Source organism: Galeopterus variegatus, unplaced genomic scaffold (assembly GCF_000696425.1).
Source record: "Galeopterus variegatus unplaced genomic scaffold, G_variegatus-3.0.2 Scaffold7356, whole genome shotgun sequence".
Taxonomy (NCBI): Eukaryota; Metazoa; Chordata; class Mammalia; order Dermoptera; family Cynocephalidae; genus Galeopterus; species Galeopterus variegatus.
Window position 1 is genome coordinate 26019 of NW_007733467.1, and position 27751 is coordinate 53769.

General features: G+C 41.5%; 2 pseudogenes and 2 gene segments (V, D, J or C); all 4 read left to right on the top strand.

Annotated features, from left to right (window-relative positions):
- Window positions 1–347: 347 nt before the first annotated feature.
- On the top strand, window positions 348–792 carry LOC103607353 (annotated as a pseudogene).
- Window positions 793–1047: 255 nt separating this feature from the next.
- LOC103607354 lies at window positions 1048–7969 on the top strand. The segment is given in 3 exon segments: window positions 1048–1069; window positions 2021–2206; window positions 7749–7969. Coding segments are annotated over 3 exon segments (429 nt in total).
- Window positions 7970–16446: 8477 nt separating this feature from the next.
- Window positions 16447–17453, top strand: LOC103607355. The segment is given in 3 exon segments: window positions 16447–16492; window positions 16577–17002; window positions 17356–17453. Coding segments are annotated over 3 exon segments (570 nt in total).
- Window positions 17454–21743: 4290 nt separating this feature from the next.
- Window positions 21744–23179, top strand: LOC103607356 (annotated as a pseudogene).
- Window positions 23180–27751: the final 4572 nt, after the last annotated feature.

Sequence of the window (27751 nt, forward strand, 5' to 3'; positions counted from 1 at the left end):
TGTGAGGTCGCAGGAAGGATAACAGCCACTAGTTGGGGTCCAGGAATGGGTTCATCTGTGCCCGGGCACTTCCCAGGGTCAGATCCACTGGGGAAGGGTCACTAACTATTAGCATGTAGGACTCCAGGCACCAAACACGGGAGGGAAGCTCAGTCACCCAGGTGCAGGGTCCTCTAGGACATCGGGTTATTCATACCTGACCTGGACCTGGGGTTGTTAAGGAGCCGGACACATATGCAAATCTCTGGGCCCCACAAAGTACAAAGCTCAGGTTCACCCTCAACAAATTCATCACAGGCACTGTCCCAGTGGTCACACAGAACCAACGAGTCCTAATTCCACTCAGCATGGAGTGGGGCTGGAGGCTCCTCTTTCTGCTGGCAGCTGCCTCAGGTAAGGAGCCCCTGTCCTCCGGGGCTGAGGAGGTTGCTGAGGCCACTGCAGGGTCCCCATCTTCCCTGTGTCTTCTCCACAAGTGTCCACTCCCAGGTCCAGCTGGTGCAGTCTGGGGCTGCGGTGAAGAAGCGTGGAGAGTCTGTGAAGGTCTCCTGCAAGGCTTCTGGATACACCTTTACCAGCTATGGCATGACCTGGGTGTGACAGGAACCAGGAAAGGGCCTTCAGTGGATGGGCTGGATTAACACAGACACTGGAAAGCCAACATACGCTGAGGGATTCACAGGACGATTTGTCTTCTCCATGGACACCTCTGTCAGCACAGCGTATCTACAGATCAGCAGCCTGAAGACGGAGGATACGGCCGTGTATTACTGTGCGAGAGACACAGTGTGAGGAAGTCAGCGTGAGCCCAGACACAAACCTCCCTACAGGGACGCACGGGACCACCACGGGGCGGTCAGGACTCACCAAGTTCAAGGTTCAGTCACAAGAGCAGGGGCAGAGCGGCGCAGGGAATGATTTTTAGTTAGAATCTGTGGTTTCCTCTTCCTTCCCCAAAACTCCTTAACATATCCTCAACCGTGTCGTCTTTCATTATTGTGTTCATTTTAGTTTCAAATATATGTATTTATACTCATACATACACTTATGTATATATACACAGTCTTAGGTACTCTGGCGTTATACGTCTTGAAAAGAGCACATTTAACAACTTTCATCAAATTTATGAGTGTTATTTTATTTTTATTTTATTTCTTTCCTCCAAATTTAATTTTATTTTGTCAATATAACATGTGGTTGATTATTGTGGCTCATCACCAAAACCTCCCTTCCTCCTCCCTCTCCCCCCTCCCTCCCAACAATATCCTTTCTGTTCACCTGTCATATCAACTTCAAGGAATTGTAATTGGTGTGTCTTCTTCCTTCCCTTACCCAGTTTATTTGTGTGTTTATTTACTTATTTTTAGCTCCCACCAAAAAGTGAGAACATGTGATTTTTCTCTTTCCATGCCTGACTTGTTTCACTTAAAATAATTATCTCTAGATCCATCCATGTTGTTGCAAATGGCAGTATTTCATTCTTTTTTATAGCGGGGTAGTATTCCATTGTGTAGATGTACCACATTTTCTGTATCCACTCATCTGATGATGGACATTTAGGCTGGTTCCAACTCTTGGCTATTGTAAAGAGTGCTGCGATGAACATTGGGGATCAGGTATTCCTTCGACTTGATGATTTCCATTTCTCTCGGTATATTCCCAGCAGTGGGATAGCTGGGTCATATGGTAGATCTATATGCAATTGTTTGAGGAACCTCCATTCCATTTTCCCTAGAGGCTGCACCATTTTGCAGTCCCACCAACAGTGTAGGAGAGTTCCTTTTTCTCCGCAAACTCGCCAGCATTTATCATTCAGAGTCTTTTGGATATTAGTCATCCTAACTGGGGTGAGCACAGCTTCTCTGAGAAAGATGTTATTCTCTCTCTGAAGAAGATGAATATTATACCCATTTCTTTGTCTGCTGACAGCTTCCCAGTGTGAGCATCAAGGCCTTCATAAATGTGGTGATAGGACCAGTGTGCTGTGTGATACTCACGGGGATTTTCCCTCTTTTTCCAGGTGTCCTGTCCCAGGTGCAGCAACAGGAGTCGGGCCCAGGACTGGTGAAGCCCTCACAGACCCTCTCCCTCACCTGCACCGTCTCTGGTTACTCCATCACCAGTGGTGGTGGTTGGAGCTGGATCTGCCACCCTCTGCGGAAGGGGCTTCAATGGCTTGGGCATGGTCACTACAGCAGATCATCATGGAGGACAAACTATGTCCCCTTGTCTCAGGGCCACATCTCCATCACCGCTCAGGGGCAAGAACCAATTCTTACTGCTTCTGAGCTCCATGACTGCCAAGGACACGACCCTGAATTACTGTGTGAGACACATTGAGAAGTCAACATGAGCTCAGACACAGACCTACTGCAGGGACCACCAGGGGGCGCTGAGGACACACTGAAGACTGGGTCAGCCCAGGAGCAGGTGCAGGTGGAGGTTAATGTCTGGTTTCTTGTCATCTTCTGGCGCTGCCTTTCCATATGACAGTTTACCCAGGGGACCTCTGTTAGTGTATGATTCTGTTCCTTGCTCTGATGTCTCCGAAATAAGAAAGTTCTGTTGAACCAGGAGAAATCATTCTCACACACACCAGATGTAAAACACTCTCTTTGTTGGATTACCAGGATCAGTGTCCCGAGGAAACACAGTGGAACTCGATGAGGCTTTTCCAATCAGACTCAGTGCAAAGACCCCAGGAGACTGTCTGATTAGAGCAGCGTGTTGGGATTCTGAATAAAGTCAAGAGAGAGTCTAGTCCCTGATCAGTAACGTATTAAATTTTATGGGTCTCACTTCTAACCATTCTCCTGACACTAAATTATGCAGCATAGACACAGCAGTGACCTGATGTTCTTTTGATCGTATTCAATTATTTTTTCTGTAGTTGTTGTTCCCTCTTTCCCTTTGCTTTTTCTGCTCCCTGGAAATGCAGGATTTGGTCTCTGTGGTCAAAAATCCAGGACTGAGTTCCTTTACCTGGAGCTCAGGTGTGGCTCCAGCTGTGCCTCCTGCAGACACCTGGGAAAGACTGATGAGACTTTCTTGCCCATTATTGTACAGGACCTTCCTGCTGTCCTCTCTACAAGCAGCCACCTGGGGAATGCAAATGAACACTAGTAGACAATGGGATAATTGGGGATTGCTCAGAATGGGATACTGATGTACAACCGACCTTGTGCTGCTCAAACTTTCATGACATCCCCTCCCTCACGTGCGATTTTCAGAAAAGTTTCTGATGGAAAAACTTGATGTGATGTGAGCTGTAGGTGATGGCACTTGTGGTGGCTGGATCGACATGACCGAGGTCTATAGGGACAACCTTCAGGAAGGACCTGTTGGAACACTTGTGAAGAGCTATAGTTGTTTGCACCATAGAATTTCACCTTCTTTGGTTCTGTTCTGATTGGAACAAGCCAAACAAGGTTTCTAGGATAATCTTCCTCCATCTCAACAAGCTGATGGCAGGTTCAATCAAAATATAAAGCACCATCAGAACAACACCTAGATTAGATTTAATTGAATACCTTGAGACCGTGGTTTATCCACATACAAAACTTACTAAGGCAATGCTTATTTTATATTTTTTATTTGCCAATAGACCAAAGTCCATATTACTAACAACTCTTAAACTAATTGTTAGTTTGGGTATTTTAATAAGCAAATCGCAAGACTGGATTACACTTCCATGTCTTTTTCAAGAAAGACATGCACCCTTTTGAGATCAAAAGCAGAGGTCCCGGCTAAGAGTTTGGGAATATATCAGTCCACGATACAAGTCTGACTCTGAGTAAAGTAAAGAGGGAGGGAAGATTGGGTGGAATTTGCTAAATTTCTGTTCTGTCAAAGGAACTGCAGCAAGTTTATTGAACCATCCTGCAGCCAGAGCTGCCCATCAGAGGACCCAACATACCCAGAGAGGCCTTGCCTTCACATCACCATGGAGCTCAGTCACGACTTGACAGTGAACCACAGGACACGTGTCCTCAGCATGCACCATGTGGTGAGTCCAGAGAGGAGAGCCCAGTGCCTCATCCAGGTGCATTGTGATCCCTACAGGTGTAGGTGTAGAATGTGCATCCTCAGGAAAACCTCACAGTTTGTAGAGTTTTATATGGAAAATATGGTTTTATTTTATCTACTAGATGACAAATAGACACAAATATGAAGTCTGCAAACAAGTGGAATTTCCACATTTAACCCAAACGCATTATTCTTTAATTCTATGCAGTGTCCAGGCACAGAGTTGCATTTCTCCTGAGGAATTGTTAAACACTGAGTAAAGACGCTCTTCCCCACATACACTGGCTCCATTCCTGGTGCAGAGGTCTTGGGTGGAATGTGCCTGTGTCTTATCCACACTCTCCCTTCTCCCCCCATCGGAAGACTAGACACTTACCTGACTGTGGGATCTGGGGCAGGAGCTGGTCTGCACACCTCAGAGCCTGCAGAGTTCCCTCATGCAGTAATACAGTCACAACACTTTCATGGGTAGGAAAGATTCTGGTGAATGCTATTCAGGTCTAACTTAGGGCTCAGAATTAGAAAATCAGTTCATTTTCTATATCTCATCTCCATTGTGCAACTCACCATCATCAAAAGCGCATGTAACAATTGAATCCCCTTTACTGACACGTTGTTCTTACCTCATTTAGTTTTACATTTAATTAAAGAGAAGTTCTATGATTTACTTGTTCCAATCTAACCTCAGAATTTGCTGGATTTATTTAGGAAAAAAACATCACACATAACAGTGAGTTCTTTACTGTTACTACACTGTGTGTGTGAAGACATTTCCATGTGGAGTCTGGAGCAGTGTGTAAACCAATAATTGCATGTCTCTGTCCATTGCTCTGGTGTTGAAACTAAGGAACGTCCTTCCAATACAGGAAAAGTTCTCGTAACATATTGGTGAAGAATTTGTGTGTGTGTGAAAAATTGTTAGTGCCATCGATTTATTTACATATCTTAAAGCCTAGTGAATACATGGAGGAGATGCAGATGGAGAACCTGTTTGGAAAAACCTGGTTCATGACAGGTGTAAACCCACATGTCAGCAGAGCTGCTTTGGGTTCTAAGAATGGAGTGTGGCACTCCCTAGAGACGGAGGAGACCCTGGTGCTGCAGGTGTGCTGATGGGCAGGGAAGAGTGAGGGTAGGAGGGTGAATGTCACAGTGCAGGGCCTCCTCTCCTGGGAGCACCCCTCCTCTTCTTCCTCACTTTGAAAATCTGACATCTTTATCAGGATGGGAAACCACTCACACGTATCATCATATATTGATGGAGGTCCAGGCACGAGGCTTGCACAAGCTTGTTTCTGAACCTGCTGCCTGAGGACACGCCCTTCCTCCTTCCTGTCTGCCCTGGGTCTATTCCCATGTCACCCCTTTGCCACACCACCATTCTCTGTGCATGGCCACTGCATTCCCCATGATGGCACCTTCTGCTACGGGTCCTGGACAACTGCCTCGCGGTGTGGACCCCATAGCTCTGGCCTGCAAGCTTCTCCCTGCACAGACTCCTGCTCCCCCCTGACTCTATGAGGAATGAGGTTGGGATCCAGCCTTGGCCATTTCTTCCCTCCCTCCTCTCCCCTGAGCCAGGACATGTGTTCTGACAGCTTTGGTGCCATCTCAAACAACAGCGTACTTATTTCCTTGAGTCTCTTAAAGATGGTGTATTATGTTTCATGTTGATTTTCCTCTGCTTAATTTTTTCATTGACTCATTGGCTGCTCAGCCACCTTTTAAAAAAATTCTAAATGTTGGAGGAAATTATGTATTTCTTATGTGTCCATGTTTACTTTCATATCACTGTGGTTGGAGAAAATTCTTGAAATGATTTCAATCGTCTTTTGTTTGTTAAGATTTGATTTCTCACTTAACATGACTATTCTGGAGAATGTACCAGGTGGACTTAAAATTGCATATTGTGTTGCTGTTGGATGAAGTGTTCAGTGCGTCTGTTAGGAAAATTTTGTCTGTGGTTTTCTTCATTTGCACTTCTTCTAAATTGATTTTCTGTCTGAATAATCTGTCTATTGCTGTCAGTGGACTCTGAAGTCTCTCACTTTCATATTTCTTGAAGTTTATCTGTTCTGATTTGTTAATATTTATGTAATATACTCATATCTAGGTGTGCTGTTGTTGGGTGCATGTGCATTTCTTATTGCTATGCCTTCCTGATGTATTGATTCTTTTGTTATTATGCAGTGATCTGTGTCTCTTCTTACAATTTGGGGCTAAAGTCTATTATGTCTCATGGAAGTGCACCTCTCTGCTCTCTTGTGATCACCATTTTCATGGAATATCTTTCTTCATACATTAACCTTTTCCTATGTGTGTTCTTAAGGCCAAGATTAGTTTCTTGTAGACAGGACATGGTTGGTGGTGTATTTATTTATTTTTTATTTAGCCTCTGTGAAATTATATACTTTGATTGGAAATATAATTGATTTGCACTTAAATAAATTATTGATTGGTAAGGACTTACTATGTTGTCAATTGTTTTTCTCTTTGTACTTTGTTCCGATTTCTCTCTCCTAGTATTTATCTTTTTGACTTGTTTTTTTTTTTTTTGAATTTTACTATTTCTTTCATTTCTCCTCACCTACTGAGTATCAACTATAATTTTTTCTATATTTTATCATTTCTGCGAGCTTTATGTAAATGATTTTATATTTTTATCAGTCAGTTTTAAGCTGACAGCAACTTAAATTCACTCACACAAAAGTGCTTCAACAAATTAATGGAAACATTTGTATCATCTTTTAATTATATATTTCCCCAAATATTTTAAAGTATCCTCATACAATAACTCTTCACTTTTATTCTGTACTTTATGTTAGTGATGCCACATTGTACTTCTGTTTAAATTATGCATCTGTTAACAAATTATCATACTTGCATGTATTCTTAATAATTTATTTAATTTTATAACAGAGTTTAAATGATTTATGTACCTCTATTACAATATTGGGGTTTTACTATTTTAATATACTCATATTAACCAGTAAGTTTCTATTTTCAATAAATTCTTACACTTGGATATTTACATTCCTTTTGTTTCATCTCAAAGGCATCTCTTTAGCTTTACCTGTATGGCACATTTACTGGTGATAAACGCCCTCAGCTTTAGTTGATCTGGAAAAGTATCTTCTTTTTTTTCCTGTGAAACAGTTTAGGATAGTATTCTTGGTTTGCAGTGTTTCTCTTTCAGCCCTTTAACTATATTCACTCCCCTCTTGCATGGCCTATATGGCTTCTTCTGTTAAATCTGCTCATAGTCTTGTCCATGTTCCCTTGTATGTGAGATGTCACATTACTCTTGATGCTTTCAAAAGTCTCTGTGTCATCATTTATTAAAACTGGATTATAATGTATGTAGATGTAAACTTCTTTAGGTTTACATATCACAAATTTTTCATTATAAATAAATATCACACCCATGCACATGATATTTTAATGGGAGAATGACACACACAACATATGTGAGTTTCATGCACAACTATGATTAATATCATGTAAAGTTATCACACATGTACATGCAGTACATTTTATGAAAAACTGCCACTCCCTGTTAATAAATAGAAAGGGTGGTCACTTCAGCCAGTCTTCCCCTCCCATTTGCTAGTTTCTTTGGTATATTTTCCAACATAAACACTGATGAAATTTAAAATTAAGTCATACACCATTTTAAGGCCTCGACTGGGTGGGGACGATTGATCCTGGTGAATCGGGTATGCCATATGGCCCATCCTTCCAAGGCCATGTCACACTCTCCAATGACAACTCCACCAGCATCGCCCACGTGCAGTTGAGCAGCCTGAAGTCCTTGGACACTTCTGTGTATTTCTGTGCAAGAGACACAGTGAGGGGACGTCTGTGGGAGCCCAGAAATGAACTTCCCTATAGGGACAAACAGGACCACCAGGGGATGCTCAGGACCCACCAAGTTCAGGGCTGATTCCAATGGGCAGGTGCAGAGGGGCCTGTGCTTCCTTTTGGGTTCAGCGGAATTATCCACTCTCCAAGTTCTCAGCTGTCCCCTGAGACGTTTTATGTCTTGTTATTTGTGTGTTTAATTCCTCACGCCCTCATGGGGTAATGAAGGATAAACTGATGTGGTCTATATGTAGATGAGATGTGGCAATGGGCATGCTGCCAGCACGAACCTGGACTTCACATCTTGGGCACGAGGGCTGACAATCAGCTCTGCATCTCATGAATATTCATAACCAATTATATGTATATATATATATATATATCCATTAACTATTACAAAAAAAGATTCACTAGGGTCATTTTCTTCCTGAATTCCTATAACTAATGTTTCATTCTCAACAAACAGATCATCCAGAAGATTCTCCTCATCTCATTATCTCATTTTTGGAGCTAATTTCACTCATCGAAAACAGCTGTATAGTCCAGTCACCGTGTCCCAAGCTCACACTCTTTGGCCTCAGAGAAGAAACTTTTGTCCCTCCATGGACACCTTCACTCAGACAGACTACCTCTTCCCCTCATGGTCTCGAATAGATTTGATTGTCATACATCAAACCTCACATTGTCTCCTAAAGTCCATCCTATGTGTCAGCCCATCCATGGACATGCTGCATAGGTCACCTGAAGTATGTCACCTGCAGCTTCCTCACTGTGCTGCTGAGCCCTTGTGTCCTTCACATGCAGAACCATGTAATTCAGGCAGTACTGCAGGTCAAATCTGCATCAAGTTGGAGGCGCAGGTGGCTAATGACCTCACAACACCTAGAACAACTCATGTACCTTATACCATATAAGGTACAGATGGCTCCACCACCTGCAGGACACACTAGTAGGCAAATCTATGAGATGGTATGGTTTCACAGTGATGCTTTGGGTGTCCATGTTACCCTCAATATAACCTTTGTCTCTAGTGACCAGAGATATATGAAATCAAATATCTGTGCATTCCAATGTTATGGAACAGAGGTGAGGTAGGAATAAAAGACTAATCTAAAGCTCTGAAAGGCTTTTGTAGAAACAAATAAAATATAGTAAATGCATGGGGCCGGCCCGGTGGCGCACTGCTATAGTGCGCCACTTGGGAAGAGCGGCAGCGCTCCCACCGAGGGTTCGGATCCCACATACAGACAGGTTCCCGCTCACTGGCTGAGCGAGGGGCGGGGGGCAGCACCGAGGGCTGCGATCCCGTTGCTGGTCCCGGTCTGGTACGGGGGTGACACTGAGGGTTGTGATCTGTTGCCGGACACAGAAAAAGACAAAAAATATATATATATATATATATATATATGTATATATATATATATATATAGCAAATGCAAAGGATCTAAGCATTCTATTTAACTAATTGGACAAAGGGCAGAGAATGTGTATTTAAACCAAGCATGCTTCTTTTCTTCTGGATTTTATTTACTTTTCTTCACATGTGGCAGGGGAAGTTAAAAACAAAGAAGCAGTGACTTAAAGACTTTTTTGAGTAGATACATTTCATGGAACACAAGTTGTGATTACTTTATGTAAATTATAACAACTTAAACAAAGACTATCATACATGAGGCAATAAATCATTATTACATCTGAACTGCACTATTTTCCTCCATAATAATAATAATATGAGTTTGAGACTCTGCTATATGCCAGGCATGCCCCACCCAAGCATTACGTAGAACAGACAAGATTCCCACTTTCTACACGAGCCAGTTAAAGTTTTATATTCATTTGACAAAGCAAACCCTTCTGGAAAATGTCATATAACTTATTGAATCAAAAAACTGTTTTTACAGAAAAGTAGATACATTATTGTCTTCTTTTATTGAATAGATGGTATTGTAGCACATATATTAAAATGGGACTTTTTAAAGTGAGTGTGATTTTTAACACCTGTTTTAAAATAATGCCTTTCTGACATTATATACACACTCACTGACAGTCTCTCAAATTACCAATTACATTTATTGCACAGGCAAATTGCTAAACCCAAAAAAGTGCAAATGTTAAATCTAAGTCCTATCCTGACAAATTTGTGATGAACAAGTACATTGTGAATTTTGGAAGGTTTTTTCAATGTCTGTGTCTTCTTGTTCCTCTTTTCTTCATAGAGTAAAACACTGACCTTAAACTTGAGCTTCCCCATCCCATTCTGTGGTGGATGGAAAAGATTCTGAGTAAGTCAGAATGACCACATGGCCTGTGTGGTCCAGAGTAACCCCTGCGGGCCACTGTCACTTATGCAGTCCTATATGTGGGCATATCCTCAGTGATTGTATTAACAGCACACGCTTTTTATTAGTCTTTAAAAACCCCTCCATTTAGGAGGACTGTACCTCTGGGTCCTCACACAGAAACTGAAAGTGTGAGGATCCCACATGTCTTCAGGTATAACATGTTGCATTCTCTCTTGGACTTGCTCTAATTTTTGTCTACACCAGCAATTCCACTCTGTGCTCTCACTGATAGAATTAACATTCTGAGATGACAAATCTGATGGTTCTTCTTTGGTCTCCGTCTACACAACCCCTTTGAAGCGTTTGTAGCTTTAATCCTCCCTGGACACTTATCTTCTTCAAGTAATCTGTTTACTTAGTTATTTTCTGGCATTTATATTTGGAAACACCATCACATCCAGATATTTTTTCCACATTTTCCTCAAAATCAATGTTATAATTTCTCGGGGAATTTTCTAACAATCTATGACGAAAATTTTCAGGGCCATTATGATATTAAAGTCCAACAGAATGCATTGACATGTGAGAGTAATCAGCACCTCCATGACAGGAAAACATGTTCTGCTAAGTCAGTCGGTCCAGGGAATGAGATCATTGATTTTATATTACTATCAATATTTCTGTACCAACCTTTGTGCATTCTCTGTTTATATCAGGCTTTCGTGAGCATGGAAAATGAAGTGTGGGGATGCTCCCTCCACGACTGGTCTAGCTCCTCCCACTGAGTGCCTGAGATGATAGTGATAAATACGACACCATCCGTCAACATGGGAATGCCCATAATCCTCTTGGTAATAAGTTGATTGCTTCATGTCACATTCACACAGGAGATCCAGAAAGTTGTCCCTATCAGAATTTTCTCATCTAATTTTTTATTTGCATTATTTACCTGTTCATTCATATTTTTCTTAATTTTTAAATGCATTTTGAAGTAACTTTAGGCTTATATGAATATTGCAGAAATAAGACAAAGAATACCATGTGCCCTTCACCTACAGTTTTAGCTTCATATTTGTTTATGGTAGTTAGTCTTATCCAGTATGCGGATTTGCTTTTCTTGCCAAAGTCCTTTCCCATAACCAATGTCCTTGATGCTGAATGTCTGGATCTGATATGAGATCCTGTAGGATGTTGTCTAAGACCAAGGACTCTAGTTGTTGTTGAGTCATAGGATGTGACACCATGGGAACACACACAGAGGCTAAAGTTTTGATCCATCATTTAGATTTTTCCAGAAGCAGGAAGACCAACAGAACAATGGAAGGGCCAATTGAAGTGTCTTAAAATAAAACCAAATTGATGTGACTGAGGATGTTTTATGACATCGTCTTCCAGAAGAAACTGTGAGCTCTAAATTAATTCCATCATAGGCATTTCCCTGTAATCTAGCTCCCAGCATATGGTCCTATACGATGGGCTGTACAGGAGCCTTGGGCCCAATAGCTTCAACACAGGCGTCTGGGAATAAGAGTGTAGAAGTAGGATTAATTGTTTTCAGCACATTTGTGGTGACTAAATGCAAAGTTTTATTTATGCCTTCACAATCCTTCCACTAGGGCACAGAAGGGGTTCTATATAATCTGAGTCTATGTTTGTTTTCTTCTTAAAGGGGATACTTATGACTGTGCAGCAGCTGATAAAGAGAGGTTCTCTACCAGGGATTGTAACTGACTCATGTCTTTCAGGCTAAGATGGCACCTATGGACAGAGACAAAGAGGAGTCAGTCTTGGCATTTGTGGCAGAGTGGACTGAGGTGAACTGTGTGGAACCAACTATGAAGAGAGAAATATAAGGACACACTGGGCTGGATTTTTGTTGTTCCCTTTCATGTCCCCCAGGCCAAGATAAATGTTAGCAGCAATTGTGTTGGATATTTCTGTATGGACATGATCCACCTTTACCTGAAACAGCTCTCAGGTGATGCATAACTTTCTTCACTGTAGTGGGAACTTTGAGTCCCACAGGTCACTACTGCCCTGATGTGTAGATAAGTCAAACCTCTCAGGGGTATCCACCAGCAACAGAGGTTGAAACAGGAAGATAATGCCCCACTCTTATTGCCCAGGTCAATATGTGGCTTCTCAGGAAATTCCAAGGGAAGGATCTCTATTTCCTACTGGTGGTGACCTCCATAACATCAATCCCATCCATTCAACTTGATTTGCTATTTTAAAGAATAGAAATTTATTTTAGCACATTTTAAACTTAGATCCCAGACTATCTTTCTTCAGTGATCGAAGGATCTAACACTGCACATGATTTTATTGAGAACTTTTGAGCATTGATCAGCATAAATGGAAATATTATTTTTCTCCCATTTTCCTAAAATATATTTATAATTTTATTATTCTAGAACTTAAATTTTTTTCTTTCATATTTTTTTAAAAGTAAATTTATTACCTTATATTTTAGTGTTTTTTTTTTTTTTTTTTTCCCCTTTTTGTCTTTTTTACTGACCGGTAACGGGATCACAACCCTCGGTGTTGCGCCCACACCGCGCTTAGCCAGTGAGCAGGAACTGGTCTCCACATGTGATCCGAACCCTCGGCGGGAGCGCCGCCGCACTTCCAAGTGGCGCACTCTCAAGTGCGCCACCGGGCCGGCCCTATTTTTTAGTGTTTTTATTGAATTTTTTTGTAAATATCTGAGGGGTATGGCTTTGAATATCCATATCTGTGTACAATATACAATGCTCATATCAGAATAAATAATATATTCAGCATTATATAGTGTAATATATTTTGGGGCCCTTTACCAATTCCTTGCTAAACCCATCCGCCCTCCTCATTTCACACTCTGGTGGCCTATGTATGATCTCTCATTTTGAAACTTCTAAAAGTTATTGTGGTCATTGCATCTTTACTTCTTTTTCTATTTCATTTTTAGCTGCCACTTATGAGTGAGGACATGTGGTATTTTACTTTCTGTCCTGAGCTTATCTCAGTTAACCTAATTTTCCCCAAGTTCACCCATATTGCTGCAAATTGCAGAATTTTTTTATTTATTTATTTGGCATAGTAGTATTACATTGAGTATAGATACCAAAGTTTACTTATCCTGACACCCACCATTTGGCATGTAAGTTGGGTCCTAATCTTGGCTTCTGTAAATAGAGCTGCGTGAAACATTGGAGTGAAAGCTTCCCTTCAACATGACGACTTCCATTCCTATGGTTATATACCCAGCAGTGGGATTCCTGGATCATATGGTAGATCTATCTGTCATTGTTTGAGAAACCCTCATGCTGTTTTCCATAATAGCTGCACTGGGATTTACAATCCCACTGACAGAGTAGGAAGGTTTCACTTTCTCAGAATCCATTGCACAGCAAATATTGCTAAAAGCATGCAATTTTTGTAATGAAAGCCCCCCATTTTGCCTTTTCTTTTACCTTTCAGTCTACTTAAACAATCCAATTACAGGCACATTTTGAGAAGGTGTGGTGTATTAGCAATTTATCTCTAACATTATTCATGATCCATACGCCCCCTTTCTTCTTTGCCTAATAGGACTATTCTTAAATCTCATCTCGTTATTCATATTGATAGTTTTCTTTTTCTCTCTTTCTTCTATATCAGTCATTCCACATATGTAAGAGATTATCTCCTCAGTTCATGTTTCTGCTGGTTTCTAATCACATGGGTGTTCGGTGATTTACTATTATTGTTTATTATTATTATTATTATTATTATTATCATCATCATTACTTTTTGATAAGGGTTTCACTAAAAATGCAAGTAATATTAATTGTTAGTATTAATGACATAATCATAGCTTTTAATATTGTTTGATTTATTTAAATGACATTTAAAATTTTCTCAGCTAGTACTTTTACCACTTTTCTGACATCCCATCTAAGACCATTTTTTCATGGAGATATTTTCACTTTTCAGTGTTGTGTGAGTCTTACGTAATGAATTTTCAATACTATAATTTTGTTAAAATACTTTTTTTTACAGTCAATCTATCCATAAAATACAACACTCATTCCAAGTTAGAAACAGGCATGTGCATGAGGCCTTCAGGACAGTTATGATACAAAGAAACAGGGTGTGATGCACTAACTCTCAAACACACAGGGCCATCCTGTCACTTTGTACTAAGGGAAATTCTTCCTACACATGGTGAATTATTACAGAATGGGACAGCGAAGTTTCACATTTTCTTTTCTAATACAAGGAGTTGTTCAGCATTAATCAAATGGAGAGTTCTGGGTAGATATTCAAAAGACCATTGGTGAGTGTTTGTGTGTGTGGGGGGTGGGGGTGTGTGTAGAGAGACAGAGACAGGTGACACAGGCTCAGTGTGTCAGGCTCCAGTCCACACACACACCTTTTGTTCCCATTTATCCTGAAATAGCAGAAAACACACAATTTTTTTCTCTTGATGTTAGTCAGGGCCATATGACAGATTAAGCCGAAGGAAATGTACAGAGTTATAACATACACCTTCACAGCCTGGCTAATTAACTTAAAGTTCTACAGGAGGAAAGTTCCAGTTATTCAGGATGAACAAGGTCTAGAGATCTGCTCTACAACACTGCGTTCATTGTTAACAATCCTGTGTCATGCACTTAAATTGTGTTACTAGGGAGACCTCATGTTGAGTGTCTTTACAGCAGCTAAAAAATATTCCGCCTGAAATTCATCATTCTCTCACCTTCTGTTTTCTGTTAAATATCTGTCCTCAAGTTGCATATTCTGGTTCTGAAATCAGTGGGAGTCTGGGTTCCTGAGTGACGTTATGAATCAGTCACCTCTTCTCACTGCAACTTCCTTCCTGAGAATGTTAGAATAGAAACGAGCAAGATGTAGATCTTTGTTCTTGTACCTTATTCCACTGAGATGCTGGGCTGTTTCTCCATGAGGCAGAGCATCCTGATAAGTTCTCCTGGAGAAACAGAGGTGGGCAACTAGGACTGTAGATTCAACTGAAGGTTTGAGAAAAAAACTGAAACACAGATGCACATACACAGAGGTATTTCAAATCTCCTCTCTGATAATTCTAGAATCTGTATCACATCTTATTCTGGTTGTAATTCTTGCGATATCATTTGAGAGTGTTGGTTTTGCATCACATTTTACCAGGTCTTTTAACATTTTGACAAAAGTTCAACACAATGTAGGAGTCAACAAGACCTGAAGAATCATCCCCAAATTGCCCATCAGCAGCTCCTGTCTTGTCGTTCATTCAGGACTCTTGAAGGGCTGTCCCTCCTTGACATGCAGCTGTCTTTGGGGCTGACATGGAGCTGACAGGGACAGACAAGTCACAGCATCCAGCCCGGCCCCTGGCCTCTTTCTCTGTAGTGGGCAGTCATCCAGAGAGTGATGCCCACAGACATGGACTGGCTCTCATGCCCACAGATAGGTGGACATCAAAGGAAAATTTGTTTTTAAAAGTTTAGCAATAGGATGTTATTACTGCTTTCATGTTAACCATTGTAATTGATTTTATTTTTGATATCTGATAAGATTGGTGAATTAAATGAAGGAATAAAGTCTATAAAATATGAGTGAGAAGTGAATTTAAGTAGAACATTTGTACACTTTAGATGGACAGGAATGACCATGGAATGGAGGAATTTAAGATTTTTATCTTTCCCAGATATTGAGAATCAGTGTCCTCAGTAACGCACTGGGCATTATTTACTGCAGAGTCTCTGTGGTTCTGATGTGCTGTGTCTTGTATGGCAAGATGGAAAACCCAAGATAGGCCTAGAACTCATGTAACAACAACAATATAACAAGTAACAACTCTCAGGTGTGATGAGGACCACACCACAGGAGAGGGTTCAGGGAAAGAAATCAGGGGATGTGCTGGGATCAGAACTGTAGAAGCAAGACCCAGAGCCTGAGTTTATGTGAGAGAGCTGGGCTGGGTCCAAGTCAGCACAGAACACAGGGGTTGAAGGAAGGTAGATCTGGGCTCAGAAAGCTGGGGCCACATTTTGGCAGGTAGCTCACCAAGTTCCTTCCCATACCATAAATACATGTCACAGAATTAAAAAAAAAAAAAAAATCACAGTAGGATTTCAAAAAATACAATAGTACCCACCTCAGTTCCTCAGCACTTATAAGGACAGAGCTCCCCCACATGCAAATTTTCCTTCAAGCTGTAGTGTAAATGTGGACACTTCGGAGGTGGAAGCTCACAGGTCTGTCCTAAGACAGGGCTCAGGTCTCTGGGGAAGGCAGAGCTGAGATCTAATAGAAGATGAGATTGTGGGGTCTTCTCCTTTGCCTGGTGACAGCTCCACAAGGTTTGTGTCTCAGATATCACACATGGATTCTGGGATGTTTGTGACTAAAAGTGACTGACAGGTTCTGATTCTCCTTGTCTCCAGGTGTCCTGTCCGAGGTGCAGCTGCAGGAGTCGGGCCCAGGACTGGTGAAACCCTCACAGACCCTCTCCCTCACCTGTGCTGTCTCTGGTTTCTCCATCACAAACAGTGGTTATGGTTGGAGCTGGATCCGCCAGCCCCCAGGGAAGGCGCTGGAGTGGATGGGACGCATCAGTAGTAGTGGTGGTACAGCTTATAACCCGTCCCTCAAGAGCCGCACCTCCATCACCAGAGACACGTCCAAGAACCAGTTCTCCCTGCAGCTGAGCTCTGTGACCGCCGAGGACACAGGCATGTATTACTGTGCAAGAGACACAGTGACAGGAAGTCAGCGCGAGCCCAGACACAAACCTCCCTGCAGGATACAGGAGGGGTCTGGGCTGAAGGGGGCGCTCAAGGCCCACCCAGCTCCTGTACCCCATGGAGCAGGTGCAGAGAGGGGATGGGGCGTTCCTCTTGGGATCTGAGGTTTCCTCTGCTCTGCTGACTCCCAGATGTCCCTCAGGGTCGTTTCCTGCTTTGTTCTTTGTGACTCTAATTTCTCACATTCTCACTGCAGGCAACACAGAGTGAAGTAACTTTCCTCATGTGCAGATGAGAAGGATCTTTTCACTGGGGACTTCTCTTTCTCAGGTTTTCTCATGACCTGTTTTTTTCCTGACACAGAAATCATTATGATCTAGTATTATTTTCCCATAACTTTAGATCAGTCCTGTCCCTAAATCAGCATTTTCCTCTATACAAAGAGCAGCTACTCCCACATGGTTATTATCATCCTACAGGACCCCTGCTCATGGCGTCTCTATCCTCAATGAGGCAGTTTAGCCTCTGGATCCTCATCCACACTGTGGACATTGATGTTCAGGATTTGTCCCACTGATGTTCAGGATTTGTCCACACTGTGGACATTGATGTTCAGGATTTGTCCCACTCTCTGTCCATTCCTCAGTGTCCTGGATGGAGAAGCAGCTGCCTGAGGGCCACACACAGCTCTGATATTTCCATGTGGAGGATTCTGGGTGACAAGCACAGGGATATAAACCACGCAGAGCCCTGATGTCCTGAATATTGGGGTGGGTCTCTCAAAGACAAGATATGATAGGATGACAAGACAAGCAACAGACTCCATAAAATGTCCCCTGATGTCCTTGTATTTGTCTCCTCTGTGGGGTACCTTTTCACGGACACTTCTTAAATAGTGTCAAAGATTCATGTGGTGTTATAGTTTTTCTCTGTTATGATACAGAAGCTCTGTTGATGTGGGTAAATTGTGGGATTGGGGAAGCAGTGCACAGTCCTATGATGAGTTCTGTCCTTTAGTGAGCCGTGTGCTGGGTGGGACCTTCCCAAGTGCTTCTCCCTTTAACCTCCCTTAGGGGACACTGCAATTCTCTTGGGGGAGGGGGAGGGCATTCATTTTTTCTTTTCTCTCAGGTCAATTATGCTCTGATGAATCTGCTATCTATTAGAATCAACTAAATTCGCTTCTCCTAAGGTCAAGCCTTCTTATAGAGAAGGTCATGCTCTGGCGTATTTCAGAATGGCTCCTTCCTCCTTTTCTCTGCTGTGAACGGGATTCTTCTCCGATATTTTATTGGATAACATGGTTGGGCCCCTGAGGTAGAGTTTAAAGTTTTGGGGATCCCTGAGACTATTCCACTGGGCTGCACCCAACTCTCAGATTTCCCAGCTCTGACTCTTCAGCAATTCTTCAGCTGCAGCTCTGGTTTATCTCCCCCAGTCCTGGATCCCACGGAGGTTTCTGCTCATGAGTTTCTAATCAGACAGGTTATGACCCTCTGTGTCTTCCTGGCTGCATCTTCAGTTTTGGGGAGAGCAGTTCACCCTGTGACTTCACTTCTTTTACAGATACAATAATTGTCACCAATTTTAATATCGTTCAGAGTTTTTACCTTTGTCTGGATGGGAGCGATGACATCCAAGCTTCTTATGTGTGAGGCCTCAACAGAGAACTCCTCATGTCACACCTGGAGAAAAGGGCTGTGCTTATGTCTCCTTCTCGTTGCTGCTTGTTTACTTCCACTTGTCACATTAAAGGTGTCGAATAGAAGCTGTGCTGGCAGCTGTCCTCAGCTCATTCATGATTTCTGAGGAATGCTTTGATCCTTTACCACTGTGTGGTCTGAGAGAGGCTATATCTCCTTCACTTTTTATTATTATCATCTTGCATGACAAATCATAATTGTATTCCCTTTTGAGGAACAGAATGATGTTTTGAAAAATGTATAGAATGCAGAATAATTAGATCTGTTGGGAAAATATAGGAAAATGTCCAGGGCCCCTCAGAAGTTCAAAATATTGCTGAGTATTTGATGTAAATATGCACGTGCGCCCAGGCATTCCTTGGTTATTGTCTAATGTAATTGCTCATGTGTACCCAGGTGTCCTGGGTTATGGACTTAAGTATAAAGGATGAGTGGCTCTGACCACGGTTCTCCCTCCACCCCTGGGAAGCCCCCAGGGGGCCAGGGGGTTCTTCTATGGCTGCTGGAGGCTGTTGCTGCAAATTGTTGCTGCCAGTTTCTCCAGGATCCTCCACAAGGCTGCTGCGACCACCACCACTGCCACTGCCAGACTTCTACCTGGCTGGACCCGTAAGCTGCTGCTGCTGTTGCTGAGGACTGGGCTCATCTCATCTGCAAATGGCTACTGGGGTCTTTCCCAATTAACTAGCACGGACCTGTGTGTGAAGGTTCTGGTGACCAAGTCTGGGATGTGAAGTGTGTGGAGACCCAGCCTGGCACATGACGGGTTTGTGACCCAGTTTGTGCAATGGGTTTGAATGGTCTGAGCACTAGCCCTGACAATACAAATGGAAACATGGTAGAACTAAACTAATGAGACATTTTGGCTTTAGTTACGATTTGCCTTTCTCAACAACTGGAAGAGTTGTGTAGATTTACAAGGTCAAGCTGGTCAATATACCCATCACATCAACTTATAATTTTTGTGGGAAGACATTTGAAATTTACTCTCCTTACTATTTTGAAATATATTATTACTGACTATAGACACTATTAGTACTGAATACAGACACTCAGACCAGTGGAGCAGAAGTGAGAACACAGAAATCACCCCTCAGGTTCACAGCCATCTGATATTGGAAAAAAGCAACAAAAATCTACATTGGGGACAAGACTTCCTCTCAACAAGTGATGCAGGGAAAACTGGATGTCCATAAGCAGAAGGATGACACTAGGTATTTACTTCACACCATATACTAAATTCAACTCAAAGTGGATTAAAGACTTAAGTATTTAAGTGAAAAATTACTAGGGCAAAACATAAGTTATACAATTCAAGAACTAGGTTTGTGCGCAGACTTTATGAACATGAGCCAGAAAGCAAAAACAATAAAAGAGGAAATAAACAAATGGGACTATATCAAAATACCACACAGTTTCTCATACTCTCATATCCTTTAGATTACTGACAATATTGCATATCCACTTCGAAAAACTGTTCAGCAGTTTCTCAAAATGTAAAGCATATATATTGGATTGGCTGCCTCCCGTGCACATTGAGAACTTGTCATGTGGAGGATCTGGGGGAGGTGCTGGAGCACTAGGCAGGGGCTGCTCCTCTTCCCCTTGAGCACCATTCCAGGAGGCGGGAGCTGAGTGATTCACCCCAACCCTGCAGAAGCCAGAAAGAAGTTAGGATCCCTGCAGATATGTGCATCCTGGCAGATTCACACTCTGATGCTTTAGCACACTTGACATTTGGAAATTCATGAAATATTTCTAGTTTCACCCTTATTCTAGTGTGTTTGCCATCTAGTGATCTCTGACCCAGGTGAGCAAATGTTTGATCCTGCTTTTCCCTGAAAAGTACTCTGTCCTGATTTCAGGTTTGCTGTTTGTTATGTTAAATTTACTCTTTGATTTGTTTAAGGAAATGTGCTAATTTGTCACTTATTCAGTGGACTTGCTATTGTTGTTGTATTTGTTGAAACAATAAGAAAAAACTCTTTTACTCAATATCTATATTTGTAATCCAACAGCAGCTTACTTTATAATATCCACAATCTGAGCATGATCCAAATTCCCATCAACAGGTAAACTGAAATAAGGAGGCATTTTCATACATTGGGATACTACTCAGCATTAAAAGTCACGAGTGCCTGATTCACACAAGAAAAAGATTGCATTTCAAACAAAGATCTCAATGAAGTAAAACAAGGAATTAAATGCAGTGACTGCATAATCCCTTTACTTAAATGCTAGATGAGAAAAAAAAATACTGTGAAGTAACATAAAGAAGTTCATGGGTTGCCTGGACATAGGGTGAGAGGAAGGAAGGAGTGGGATGAAGAAATCAGAAGAACAGCAGGAAATGCTTCGGGATGAAATATTTGTGAACTATTACCATTGTGGTGGCGACTGTGCAGGTGCACATGTATGTCAGCACTCATCAAGTGTATACTTTAAATAGGTGCAGTGTGTTCTGTCTATTATAGCTCCTTAGGATGGTTAGAAATAAAAGCATGTATCCATAGAGAGAGATAGAGAAATACTGAAACATAGAATTTAAGAGATCCATTAAATTGCATCTGCATGAACTCTGGTTCTCTAAGTATGATGTGAATAAAAGACAGAACAAAGCAAAATCACAAAGTGTGATTACTGGAAGGAGAACCTAACTAGGCCAATGTCACTAGGGAGGCCCAGCTCAGTCCTGGGGTTGGATCCGTGGTGTGGAGCACAGACCCAGACACTGAGGCTCCCTCTGACCAAACATGTGCTCTTGGATACACTGTATAATCCTTTGATGATTTTGTTTATAACTGTACATCTATATAAAGAATTACCATTCAGAAGTGCCTCAAATAGTTTGTGTTTCTGTGCAAAAAAAAATGTAAGTTGGATTATAAGTGTTTATAAAAGGTACAGTCATATAATAAAAAAAAACATATTGTCACAATATAGTTATTGCCACCAAACTCCCGTGGAGCCCTCATATCTGCTCTGGACTCTGCCCTCTTCATAGGCTCCACCACAGAGCCTGCTATGTAGCAGGAGAACATGCAAATAAGGCCTCCCTCTGCTGATGTAAAGCAGCCCAGCCCTGACCCTGCAGCTCTGGGAGACTGCCCCACATTCCCAGGTGCTCCAATTCTGTGATCAGGACTGAACACAGACGAGTCACCATGGAGTTTGGACTGAGCTGAGTTTTCTTTCTTGCTATATTAAAAGGTCATATTAAGGCAAAATAGTGACATTGAGAATGTGTGTGGTTATGAGTGGGAGAAATAGTGGATTCGTGTGAGAGTTTTTTGACCAGGATTTCTCTGTGTTTGCAGGTGTCCAGTGTGAGGTGCAGCTGCTGGAGTCCGGAGGAGGCTTGTTGAAGCCTGGAGGGTCTCTGAGACTCACCTGTGTCGCCTCTGGATTCCCCTTTGGTCACTACGGCACGCACTGGGTCCGCCAGGCTCCAGGGAAGGGTTTGGAGTGGTTCTCAGCCATTAGCGGGAACGGGGGTAGCACATACTACGCAGACTCCGTGAAGGGTCGATTCACCATCTCCAGGGAAAACGCCAAGAACACACTGATTTCAGGTTTGCTGTTTGTTATGTTAAATTTACTCTTTGATTTGTTTAAGGAAATGTGCTAATTTGTCACTTATTCAGTGGACTTGCTATTGTTGTTGTATTTGTTGACAAATACAACTGCAAACTGACAATGCGAGAGTTGAGGACACGGCCACGTATTACTGTGCGAGAGACAGAGTGAGGGGACGTCAGTGGGAGCCCAGACACGAACCTACTGCAGGGACACACGGGACCACCAGGGGGCGCACAGGACACACTGAGCTCAGGGCTGATTCCCATGGGCAGGTGCAGAGGGGCCTGTGCTTCCTGTTGGGTTCAACGGAATCATCCACTCTCCAAGTTCTCAGCTGTCCCCTGAGACCTTTTATGTCTTGTTATTTGTGTCTTTAATTCCTCACACCCTCACGGGGTAATGAAGGAGCATCTGATGTGGTCTATATATAGATGAGATGTGGCAATGCGCATGCTGCTAGCACGAATCTAGACTTCACATCTTGGGCAGTAGAGGTGACAATCTGCTCTGTATCTCATGAATATTCATAACTAATAATATATATTTATAAATGTAGATATCCAGTAACTATTAAAAAGGAAGATTCACTAGGGTCATTTTCTTCCTGAATTTCTGTAACTGATGTTTCATTCTCGACAAACAGATCATCCTGAATATTCTCCTCATTTCTTTTTTGGAGCTAATTTCACTCATCGAAAAACAGCTGCATAATCCAGTCACTCTGTGTCCCCAGCTCACACTCTTTGGCCTCAGAGAAGAAGCTTTTGTCCCTTCATGGACACCTTCACTCAGACAGACTATGTCTTCCCCTCGTGGTCTCGAATAGGTTTGCAAGCAGACCAAGAGGTAGAAGAAGAGGAAAGCAAGAAGCACAAGCCATGAGCAACAATAGAGAGAGAATAATAGAATTTTGGATGCCCTGAGCCCCTGTGTTTATCCTTAGCTTCAGTCAGGTGCAAAGCACATGTCGGCTGTTGCTTCCTGGGCTCCCCAGAAAGCAGAGCCCGAGACAAAAGCCTAAGCGAGCATGCTTTATTGGGGGAGCATCATCCTAGAGAGAAGAAGTGAGAGGTACAGGGTTAGCAAAGCTGGGAGGAGGATGCATTTCAGAATTGGCCACGGCTATGGGTGACTGTCGCTCAATCCCATGGGACCATAGGGAAAGATGTGTGACATGTTTCAGGACCTTATCTGTCAGCTCTCATTCCCTCTTGATTAAAGGTCAGCCCATGAGAAGTTTAACTCCTGCGATTCTGGGCCATGCATCTGTGGATGCTGTGCAGGTCCTGGGCTGTCTTATGCCTTAGTGCAGAACTACTTAAAGGTGTGATCCATGGATAGCAGAATGTCACTAGTCCATGATAAGATAAGTACAGAGATTGAGAGTAAGTGTTTAGAAACTTTTATAGCATCTTGACTGAGTAATTTCATATCTGTTGAATCTAACAGTAAAAAATTGGACTCGTCTTTTGTATGCTTTTGTTTTTTATCTTTTCAGCTCATTTTTCTAGTAATTCTTTTTTTATTGTATTTTACAAAGTGTCAGTCAGCAACGGATTGGAGAACAAAATGATTCTTCACCAAGGATAGCTGGAAAATGATTGCCTTAGTTTAAATAGGGAAGCTGTGTGCAGAAGGTGAGAGGTGCACTGTGCGGGTATGAGGTAAAGTAATATCAGTTTTACTTGGAGAGGTTAGTCAGGCCCCACATAGAACTGATCACTGCAGAGGTGGCTGGAACAGGTGTCCAATCCCCAGAGAAATGTGAGGCTGAGAGGATCTGAGGAGGCACCTTATTTTTATTTTTTAATTTCTTATTAGCATTTTTGTTGTTATAAATCGTACTTATTCTTTATGCTCACTATCCAATCTCTCCCCTTCCCCCTCCCTCTCCTGTACCCTCCCTCCCCCTCCCCTCCTTTTCCCCTCCCCTCCCCCTTCCTTTCTCCATTCTCCCTCTCCCCCCTTTAATAGCCATAGATTTGTTCTCTGCATCTGATAGATTAACTGTTCCTCTGCTGGTTTGTTGCCTGGATGATCTGTCCAGTACTGGGACAGGTGTGATCAAGTCCTCCCCTATTATCATAAATTGGATACTTCTTCTATCACTCGGGAGTGCTTTGTGGAGAGAGAGGATCTTTTCTTTTTTCTTTTTCTTTTTGGTCTCTGCTGGAGATGCACCTTAGAGGTGTTGGAAGTGTTGATACTCATGGTTATTTGGATAACCTAGAACAGCAGTTCTCAAACATTTTGGTCTCAAGATCCTTTCATTGTCTTAAAAACTATTGAGGACCCCAAAGAACTTTTATTTATGTGAACTATATTTACTAATGTTTACTGTGTTAGAAATAAAACCGAGAAAATTTTAAAATATTTATTTATAATTTTACTTAATATAAGTATAATAAATTTATTACATGTCTTTGCAGCTTTAGTCCTCTCTGGACACTTATCTTCTTCAAATAATCTGTTTACTTAGTTATTTTCTGGCATTTATATTTGGAAACTCCATCACATCCAGGTATTTTTCCACATTTTCCTCAAAATTAATGTTTTAATTTCTCAGGGAATTTTCTAACAACCTATGACACAACTTTTTAGGGCAATTATGATATTAAAGTCCAACCAATGCATTAACATGTGAGAGTAATCAGCACCTCCATGAGAGGAAAACATGTTCTGCTAAGTCAGTGGGTCTAGGGAATGAGATCATTGATTTTATATCACTATCAATATCTCTGAAACAAACTTTGTGCCTTCTCTGTTTATACCAGGCTTTCGTGAACATGGAAAATGAAGTGTGGGGATGCTCCCTCCACGACTGTCCTAGCTCCTCCCATGGAGTGCCTGAGATGACAGTGACAAATACACCACCAGCCATCAACATGGGAATATCAATAATCCTCTTGGTAATAAGTTGATTGCTTCACGTCACATTCACCCATGAGAGCCTGAAAATTGTTCTCATCAAAATTTTCTCATCTAATTTTTTATTGGCCTTATTTACCTGTTCATTCATATTTTTCTTAATTTTTACATGTATTTTGAAGTAACTTTAGGCTTATACAAATATTGCAGAAATAAGAAAAAAAAATACCATGTACCATTTACCCACATTTTTAGCTTTATAGTTGTTTACGGTAGTTAGTCTTATCCAGTATGAGGATTTGCTTTTATTGCCAAAGTCCTTTCCCATAACCAATGTCCTTGGTGCTGAATGTCTGGATCTGATATGAGATCCTGCAGGATGTTGTCTAAGACCAAGGACTCTAGTTGTTGTTGAGTCATAGGACGTGAGGCCATGGGAACACACGCATGGGCTAAAGTTGTCATCCATCATTTAGATTTTTCCAGAAGCAGAAAGACCAGTTGAACACTGGAAGGGCCAATTCAAGTCTCAGAAAATAAAACCAAATTTATGTGACTGAGGTTGTTTTATGACATCATCTTCCAGAAGAAACTATGAGATCTAAATTAATTCCATCACAGGCATTTCACTGTAATGTAGCTCCCAGCATATGGTCCAAATCAGCGGGCATTACAGGAGCCTTGGGCCCAATAGCTACAACACAGCTGTCTGGGAATAAGAGTGTAGAAGTAGGATTAATTGTTTTCAGCACATTTGTGGTGACTAAATGCAAAGTTTTATTTATGCCTTCACAATCCTTCCACTAGGGCACAGAAGGGGTTCTATATAATCTGAGTCTATATTTGTTGTCTTCTTAAAGGGGATACTTGTGACTGTGCAGCACCTGATAAAGAGAGTTTCTCTACCAGGGATTGTAACTGACTGATGTCTTTTCAGGCTAAGATGGCACCTATGCACCGAGACAAAGAGGAGACAGTATGGCCTTTGTGACAGAGTGGACTGAGGTGACCTGTGCGGAACCAACTATGAAGAGAGAAATATAAGGACACACTGGGCTGGATTTTTGTTGTTTCCTTTCATGTCCCCCAGGCCAAGACAAATGTTAGCAGCAATTGTGTTGGATATTTCTGTATGGACATGATCCACCTTTACCTGAAACAGCTCTCAGGTGATGCATAACTTCCTTCACTGTAGTGGGAACTTTGAGTCCCACAGGTCGATATCAACCTGATGTGTAGATAAGTTAAAACTCTCAGGGGTATCTACCAAAAACGGAGGTTGAAACAGGAAGATAATTCTCAACTCTTGGTGCCCCAGGTCAATACGTGGCTTCTCAAGAAGTTCCAAGGGAAGGATCTCTATTTCCTACTGGTGGTGACCTCCATAACATCAATCCCGTCCATTCAACTTGATTTGCTATTTTAAAGCATAGAAATTTATTTTAGTACATTTTAAACTTTAATTCCCTCTCTATCTTTGTTCACTGATCTAAGGTTCTAACGCTGAACATGATTTTATTGAGAGCTTTTGAGCACTGATCAGCATAAATGGAAAATAATATTTTTCTCCTTGTTTTCCTAGTTTAATATTTATAATTATATTATTCTAGGCCTTAAATTGTTTTCTTTGATTTTTTTCTTAAAATTAAATTTATTATATTATTTTTTAATTATTTTTATTGAAAGTTTTTTTTTATAAATATCTGGGGGGTATGGCTTTGAATATCCATATCTGTGTACAATATATGATGCTCAGATCAGAATAAATAATATATTAAACTTTATACAGTGCAGTATATTTTGGGGGCCTTTACCCATTCCTTGCTAAGCCCTCCCCTGTCCCCATTTTACACCTCTGGCCTATGTATGACCTCTCTTTTTGAAAGTTCAACAAATTACTGTGATTCTTGTGTCTTTCTTTCTTTTCTTATTTTTTTTTAGCTCCCACTTATGAGTGAGGACATGTGTTATTTCAATTTATGTGCCCAGCTTATCTCATTTAGCATAATTTTCCATAACTTTATCCATGTTGCTGCAATTGGCTGAATTTTGTTATTTATTTATTTGGCACAGTAGTATTATACTGTGTACATATCCCAAATTTCACTTATCCAGACAACTACCAATGGGCGTGTATGTTGGTTCCTAATCATGGCTATTGAAAACAGAGCTACGTTAAACATGGGAGTGCAAGTTTCTCTTCAACTTGATGATTTCCATTTCTATAGGTATATATCCAGCAATGGGATCCCTTATCGTATGGTTGATCTATCTGTAGTCGTTTGAGGAACTTCCATACAGTTTTTCATAATAATTGCACTGATTTATGGTCCCACCAATAGTGTAGGAAGGTTTCACTTTCTCAGAATCCTGCCCAGCATCTCTTACTCTGTCTTCTGGATAATGGCCAGACTATCTGAATGAGATGACACATAAATGTGGTTTGATTTGTATTTCCCTGATGTTTAGTGATGTTAAGAATTAAGTAATGTGTCTGTTGGCCATTTGTATATCTTCTTTTGAGAAATGTCTATTAGGTTACTTTGCCCATTTTTTTAATCTGCTTCATTTTATGTTTCCCTATTGTGTTGTTTTCTGAGTTCCTTGTATATTCTGGGTAATAATCCCATGCTGGATGCATAGTTTACACATATTTCCTCCCACTCTGTAGGCTGTCGTTTTGTTTGGATAATTGTATTATTTGCTGTGTAGAAGGTGTTTAGTT